Source organism: Malania oleifera, chromosome 9, assembly GCF_029873635.1.
Source record: "Malania oleifera isolate guangnan ecotype guangnan chromosome 9, ASM2987363v1, whole genome shotgun sequence".
Taxonomy (NCBI): domain Eukaryota; kingdom Viridiplantae; phylum Streptophyta; class Magnoliopsida; order Santalales; family Ximeniaceae; genus Malania; species Malania oleifera.
This window is the reverse complement of record NC_080425.1, coordinates 84,022,121-84,030,154: the sequence shown is the minus strand read 5'-3', so window position 1 is coordinate 84,030,154 and position 8,034 is coordinate 84,022,121. Positions and strand designations below refer to the sequence as shown.

At 34.4% G+C, this 8,034-nt stretch overlaps 1 protein-coding gene across 2 annotated transcripts; it reads right to left on the bottom strand.

The window, feature by feature from the left end:
• Positions 1–5,229: 5,229 nt before the first annotated feature.
• On the bottom strand, positions 5,230–6,998 carry LOC131164942 (uncharacterized). Of its 2 annotated transcripts, none has more exons than XM_058122504.1 (2): positions 6,648–6,998; positions 5,230–5,659 (listed from the first exon to the last, which is right to left on the bottom strand). In XM_058122504.1, exons 1-2 carry the CDS (start codon positions 6,682–6,684, stop codon positions 5,421–5,423), a joined length of 276 nt encoding a protein of 91 aa, XP_057978487.1. In that variant the 5' UTR covers positions 6,685–6,998; the 3' UTR covers positions 5,230–5,420. The 2 variants fall into 2 exon arrangements, with proteins under 2 accessions (XP_057978487.1, XP_057978488.1); XM_058122505.1 differs by having other exon boundaries at positions 5,230–5,653; positions 6,648–6,973.
• Between the last annotated feature and the right edge of the window lie 1,036 nt (positions 6,999–8,034).

Here is an 8,034-nt window from a genome sequence, read left to right as displayed (position 1 = left end):
ACACTGTTTTAATATATATTATTTCTTTTCCTTACTGAGATGTGTCTCACCCGATTACAAATTTATCTTTTCAGGACCATCATGTAAACAAGCTTAGAGAAGCTCGAGGTTGATAACATTTTTGGGGTTCTAGATAAAGAAAAGGGTATAAACAATTTGATGATATTTTGGGATGGAAATAAGTTATGTTTTATGTTTTAAAAGTTTTTTGAGGTATGGATGATTGTGGAACGTTCTGGTGTTTGTGAATACTAAATATTTTTGGAGATATGTGGACATATAGGAATATAGGTGATGAATGGCTATTATGGATTACAGATAGAATTAGTAAACTCATGTATTTATTTTGTGGATGGAAGATCATACTTATGTTTTCCACAGCGTATGTATGTATTTATTTATGGAATATCAGGATTTTACCAGGTTTAACGCACCAGACCAGGTTTAAGGGTTCGGGGCATTACAACCAGGATTATGTTTAATAGTTGTGAACTGAGTTTTATATGACGATTGAGGGCTAGAGGTTTTAAATGACAGATTTTATATGAAATGAATACGAAATATGTTTTTACTACTTAAATTGCACGATATACTTTAGGAACCCTGAAAACCATTATGTTATGAGCACGGTATCGTTGCTAGGAATTATATATGTGGCCATGTGCACCCACACTATACTGCGAGAGTGGTATGGGTGACTTCAGCCGATTAGCCTCGATAGAGGGTGTACCTTACCTGGAAGCCCGAACTTTCAGGACATGGTAGGGCAATCGGAGCACGAAAGAAATTGCGGATGCCTGCATGGTCGGTGTTAGATGCGGCTGTATGTTTGACTTTGTTTGGGTTGATTACCCCAGGCTTAGTCCAGTCTTCGGGTAGCACAACCCTGACCATGAGGGTTTATACATGGCATTAGTCCCAGGAAGTGTCTTTTATGCATATATGTATATTTATGTAAATGATGTTATGTGATTAATGAACTGTTTATGTTAGGAAAAGGAAACGAGTATTTTCAACTGTATAAGTACGTATGATGTAAAGACAGTTATTTTCGGTTATATAAAGAATGAATGTTTTCTGTAAATACTAATGCGTGTTGCCCACACACTGATATTAACTTGATTTCCCTTACTGAGAAGTGCCTCACCCCAATATACAAATTATCTTTTCAGGAAATAACAGGTATCGTGTTTAGCAGCGTCAGGGGGAGCTGAAAGTTAGAATAGTCTTTTTGGGAAGATTTGTATGATCTCAGGTATATGTAAGTTATGTTGTAAGTTAATGGATATGTATTATGGTTGTTTGGACTAAACTAGCTGTCCAGTTTTGGGTCGGATTGTAATATGGATGTTTGGGAAACCTTTATGTATGAAAGAACTTAAAACTCTGGTAATGTATATATGGAGAATGTTTCATTACTTTCGTTGCTTGTTTATTGTTATGAGATGGTATCAGGTACACAGACATCACTAAAGTAGCACCCCGGGCCCATGAAGAGTTTGGGGCGTTACAGGGGGGTTGCATCCAAGTAGTCTAACACATAGCATGACCCAGTCTTGCTGTGTCGTGCCCATAACAACGTCGCCATCAACAGGTAATTCTGTAAGGATAATGACATCTTGCAACGTTATCGTCGCCTTGCCGTAGGGAAAATAAAATGTGTGTGTCTCAGGCCTTCAACGCTCCAGTAATGTGCTAATTAAGTGGTGGTTGAGGTGAATGTACCGTATTTGGTACAGTGAATAGAACCTTGCTCGTTGAATCCACAAAATTTTTTTGGGATCAGCATGCCACTGTGTTTCTAATGTGCGCAGTTTATTGATGCCCTTCAAAGGCATTAGAATGATCCTCCTCCCATGCCCTATAGGAAGGATGTAAGGTCCCCAATGTCAAGAAGGAAGAATCAATTAGACCAAACTCCATGTTTAAATATTAAATATAATGTAAATATAAAATGAATGTCAAAACTAAAATTTATGAATGTGGTGGGAAGCATGCTGGAGAAAAGTTTTAGATGAATAGATGAAGTTCTATGCAAAACATTTGCACTATATATAGGGGATTGGGAGGAGAGGAAGCATGCAAGGAGGGATTTTTGCCTTTCCAAAACCAGCTTTTCAAAAGTCGATTTTGCCTTTTCTGCTTTTTTTATATGTTTTGTTTTTTTCTACTCGAGTTCCCGTGCGTTGATGGCGCATTCTTGGTCAGCTATCGCCTACACTGCAAGTTTTAATTTTTTTTAAAACTAAATCAACTTTTGAAACGTCATTCTGTAATTTTTCCCCATTGTACACATTTGTGTGTGTGTGTGTTTTTTTTTTAATTTTGCTTAATATTTTCGTTAAAAAAAAAACTTCCAAATGTAAGCTAATAAAAAGGTAAACCTGGGAAGCAAATCTTACAAAATAAAAAAGAAAAGAAGAAAAAGAAAAGAAACGATAAAAAAACAAATTGGGGTGACATCATTGAATTGTCTGTGTAGGCACTAGGTGGTGCTGTACTGTGATATGTTAACCAAATTGGAAGTGCATGGGGATTTGGGAATTTATTTTTACCCGAAAGATGATCTTTTGTGGGCTCAGGGATGATGTAGCCAGGAAGGATTAGTCGCAAATCATCAATGGATGTGCCGATGCCATGGAATCCTACAGATGCATCCAAATTTTTTCCGTTTGGAAATTCCTCATTGATTTTTGTGTGTGAATGAGTGATTTGATTATTCACTGTGCTCTCACCAGTCTGCATTGTGAGAGAGAGAGAGAGAGAGAGAGAGTGAGAGAGAGAGAGAGCAGCTTTGGTTATCTTGGCACTCTTCTTCATTATTCACTGTGCTCTCACCAGTCTGTATTGAGAGAGAGAGAGAGAGAGAGAGAGAGAGAGAGAGAGAGAGCAGCTTTGGTTATCTTGGCACTCTTCTTCATGGGATGGGAGAGGTCATTCTTCTGAGCACATACGTAAGAGTCTGCCCCTGATTCAACACCACTTTGTCCATGGGGTATTAGAAGTCACTGTTTTAATTTTACATGGACAGAATCACCATTGGTGCATGAGTTTTAACATACCATAGTTTTAATTAGTAACAATTTCCTAGTTCTCTGTTTTTTTTTTTTTCAAAAAAAACTAGGCTTAGTTGAAGAATCAATGGCCAAAACAGACCAATCACAATGCAAATAATTCGTGAACTTGCAAATTAATCTTGGTCATGCAGCACCATCAAGTTCCTGTTTCTTACTAGACTAACTCATGATTGCTTCAAACTAGCCTGTGAACATTTTATCCAAGCCCCTTCAAAGAGCTTGTTTCTTCATACACCAAGCCATGTTTTTAACAGTGGACAACATAATTAAAATACTAATATAGAAATGATTTTGATTTCGATAAATCCACAGCTGAATTATTAGGATTAAGAACTGCTTTAAGATTTCAAATCCGAGGGTCTGATGACTGTTGAAAGTGAAACATAGTCAAGGCAAGTAAATGTTTTACATTAGCAATAGCTGTATATATAAAATTTCTATGACCTCTTGATGGCATCCCGTTAAGTGTTCAAGGGCCAACATATCCGCATTCTTTTCCAATGCTTTGGAGAGGGTGGTTTACCCTTAAATGAAGATGTACGTCAGCAAACACTTGAGACATAACAAGAAAGAAAAAAATATAAAAAAACTGAATCATGTTCTTTGCTGATTTCTGAGGAGGGCCTGTGCACCAAATACCAATTATCATACTTGTGGCAAATGTAATGGGATTCAGATAATTATTTAAAAGCCAAGGAGAACATAGTCCCTCCAGAAACAATGTTTGAACATGGCAGTCTCAAGATGATTCCATATTTCTGCAGTACTATGAGCAGCAAGATTGTTGCATTTTCAACTCAGAAGACAATATACTTGCACAATAACAGAATGGTGGCTTTTAAGGTGTGTTTAGGTCAAAATTCAAGGAAGAATTGCTTCTAATAATTTATTCTGCAATTACTTGGCGATGATAACCCCAACCGGTGACCTCGTTCAACCAGACAATACCATCAGCATAATTCTGCCTCGAGAGCATGAATTTTAGTCTTGAATTTGAATTTGGATGATTTTGAAACAAAATTTAATATAATTTTGTATTGTATTTTATCCAAGTCCATACAAATCCAAATCCCCGGCCAGTCCCAAACACATAGGGTAAGAAAGGTCAATTTCATAGGACTGCAAGGGACGAAATTACATTTTGAGGTTACAGTTCCACCTAAATTATCTCATACAGAAAAAATTGATAATGTTTTACACTAAAAAAGTCATTATGTAAGCTTGAAAGACTGACTCTGCCGAATATGAGCTGAACTAGCATGTTGTTTCATATATAATTTATATCCAAGTCATATACTGGTTGTGCAACTTGACAGTAATTCCATGACAATGACTCTGGTTGAAAATTTCCACTTGTGAATTTATCTCAAGTTGGAGAAGGGATTGTAGGAAGAGTGACTTATGTATATGGGTAGGCCCAAGACTTGGTGGCTTAACTTTTGGGTCAAGTTTTTGCTCGGCCATGTATCAAACTCGATTGTGAGGACTCCCTCGGTGCTAACCAAGTAATTACAGAGATCTTAGTCCTCACCAAGTGATATCAAATATCCAAATCGACAGTTCGAGTTGGGCTTTGAGTATTCATGCACATGAACATGTGGATGTAAACTTTGTGGAAGAGGAGTGGCAGATCCCATTTTTAACCCATGGCTTTCAGACTTTCTCATAGTTGAGTAATGGCTCCTTATTAGTTGCATCGTCACTTTTGAGAGGGAGGTGATTAAAACACACCAGTGGGAGGAAGATTATTAAGAAATTCCAGGCATGAGTTCATCTTGAATGAGAAAATTGGGTATAAAATGAGTGCTAATCCCAACATGAATGTACTCCCATGGTTTTCGGGCTTTCTCATGATTGAGTAATGGCTCTTGCTGCATGAATCGAGGATGACTTCCAATCAAGAGGGGAGTGATTGAAACTCACAAACAAGGGAGGATTACTAAGAAATTCTACTTATGGGTTTGTTTTACATTAAAAAATCGAGTAAAGGATGAGTGATTTGTACATGGATGAGGGCTCCTCCTGTACTAACAATGGCAAAGGAACCACAAAAACATTTTTCTACTAAGGATTCTACCAAATTATATTTTTGGCATGACAAGCAGCACATAGGGAACAAAATATTTTGTATTTTCAAGTGATTGATTGTATATAACTGAAAAACATTGCAATTCCATTTCATCTCAGAAATTAAATTTGGAATATAAGTACATACCAAAGGAATCCAAGTGGAAAATAAACTAAAAAAAGGGACTTTATTGTTATGCTGCCAATTAATCGTTATTGCTAAAGTGAGCACATTCGTTCACAAGCATTCTCACAGGAAAATCTCAACCAACCTTCTTAATTTGGGGATTTAGGTTCTTTCTTTGGATGAATTGCTTGAACAATGGCCTCAATCTCTTCCTTTGCTCGTTCAAATATATTTGGCCCTTTGACTTCATCTACTGGGGTGTCTTCATCAATGTCCTCACTTCTTCCATGGGTTTCCTTGTGATGGTGAGGTGATTTCTCACTATGAATCATTGCATCAATCTCTTCCTTGGCTCTTTCAATAATGTTTGGTGCTTTTACATCTTTTTCTTCCAGAAAATTAAGTAAAAAGAAAACACAAACACTATACATCAGTATCACTTTATGGCCTTAAGCATGCTCCAAAGCTTGGAAAATGTTAGGAAAAGAAAATGAAAATATGAAGGAATTTATTTTTTCATATTTGATTATCAAGTAAAACAATAATAAAATAAACAGCGATCAATGAGCAAACAATCTTTTTTACACGACATATATTTGAATAACCTTTCATTTTTCTTAATTTTTAAATTATATTTAAACAAATATTTATTCTTAATAGTATTTGATATAGAGAAAAATACAATAAAATTTAATTTTCTCTTCATCTTCTTTTTCTTTCCTTTTCCCAAACAAAATTATCGATCCATATGGAGCCTTTGAACTCCAAAATGATTTTAACAGAAAATGAATTCAGTAAGATTTTTAGCAACATTAATAATAAATATATTGTTCCATTAACCTTAACAGATATTCTACCATGTTAACTTGGAGCAGATTATTCAATTTTCTCCTACATGCATACAATATATGCAAACACTTGAATCAACATGAGAGGGTTTCGAAAGAAAAATCGGCAGGAAATGGTTTTTCTCGAAGAAGGATTGCTTTCAATGTAGAAGGTCATATAAAAAACCTAGTTTACAGAAAAGCCATCAACAATGCCCTGTTTGGTTGTCGAGAAACTACAGGAAAATAAAAATAATTCACCAAGTAAATATCAGGATTTCCGACCCCAGAAAGCAAAAAACCTCGAACCGAGGGTCAGTACAACTATTTGCCTAATTTAGGGCAGCGATTCAGAACGCCGGACAAATCCAAACAACATCGGTCATCAAACCAATGTTTCAACCAGTTCCTTTCTTCCTCACCATATTCAAACAGAAGGGCAATGCAAAATTTTCTTCAGAAATAAAACCATTTTCAAAAAACAAAAAGAGAAAAATGAAAACATTTTCAAAATGAACTGAACCCGCATAGGAATGAAAGAAATTGTACCTGCTGGAGAGTCCTGATCAGGTTTTGATTCCGCCATGGAAGCTCCTGATGGAAAATTTGTGGGCTTAGATCGAACGACTCTTCTCCTCTCCCGAGGATTGTTCTTTTGGAGGTTTGGTGATTGGAGATTCGGAGGTAAGCTGCAAAGTGGAAAGCAAACAAACCCAATAACAGTATTTTTTTTTTAAAAAAAATATGATTTTGATTAGAAATTTGTCCAATATCTTATCTTCTCTCCTAAAATAAATAATTAGACTCAAATATATATTTGAATTTGTTTTTTATGATAGATTAGAGAGGTTGCTTGACAAATTTCCAAAGGGCAAACTTATTTAAAACTTATTTTAAATCATTTGTGGATTAAAACTTAAAAGGTTTATATGAATGGAAAATTAATTGTATAAATTTGAATAAAATTTAATATTAATTTATAATAATAAATTTATATTAATTGTTTTAAAAAATTTTATACATTTAAAAATTTAAGGTTTCAATTTTATACTTAGAAATGGGGATAAATTTTTAAGCTTCAAGTTAAAAAATGACTGAAAAATTTTAGAATTTGAATGAAGTCGAAAAATAGATGAAAAATTTACAAGATTTTCTATAGTGTAGTTTTAATTTTAAAATGATAAGAAATATGATAATATATAAAACAGAAGTATCGTGTGTATAAGTTTTCAATTTTATTTCAGTAAAAAAGACATAAACATAAAAAAAAAAAATGTAAATGAAATATCCAAAATTATTACATGTTAATAGTATATGGAGTGATGTGCTAACTTATTTGTGTAGTCCAAATCTATCGGCCTTAATAAAGTAAAAAAATAAAAAGAATAGAATAGGTGCACAGGTGAGACCGACAAATCAAACTCTAATTAAGGACTTATAATGTTGTGTAAATCACGTTTGAAATGATTCTGTGATGACTAAATCACTAAGGCAACTTAGGAATCAACTAACTTAGGTCTTTGATTACAAATCCTTTCTTTGGGTTTTATTGCATTTTTTTTAGTTGCTTGGTTCATTCAAAGTAACCTTTACCATTATGAGAGCATGAAATTTGTTTGTTTATTACAATAAATGATTGACCTCTGAAATTCTTGACTTGTATCATAAGGGCTTATGATCATTTGGCAAATTGTGTTTTCAGATGTGGCACCAGTAAGCTTACTAAGATAGTTAGCACTAGGGCTGAATTAGTTGATGTGGCATTTGGTGGGCTGATTTAATTGTTGACTTTTCATCTTTGCTAGATTAAGATATGATATAAAAGAATAAAATAAAATTTTAATAAAGTCATGAAATTATAATATTTAAAGAATATTAAAGTTCCAATTTTGTGGGAGTAAAAGTTGACTTTTCAAAAAAAAAAAAATCTAGAACA

Excerpts from the sequence above, each read along its gene's own strand:
- LOC131164942 (XM_058122504.1), bottom strand. The coding sequence starts at position 6,684 with ATGGCGGAATCAAAACCTGATCAGGACTCTCCAGCAG. Across the intron at positions 5,660-6,647 it reads TGATCAGGACTCTCCAGCAG|AAAAAGATGTAAAAGCACCA; the intron begins GTACAATTTCTT and ends ATTTTCTGGAAG.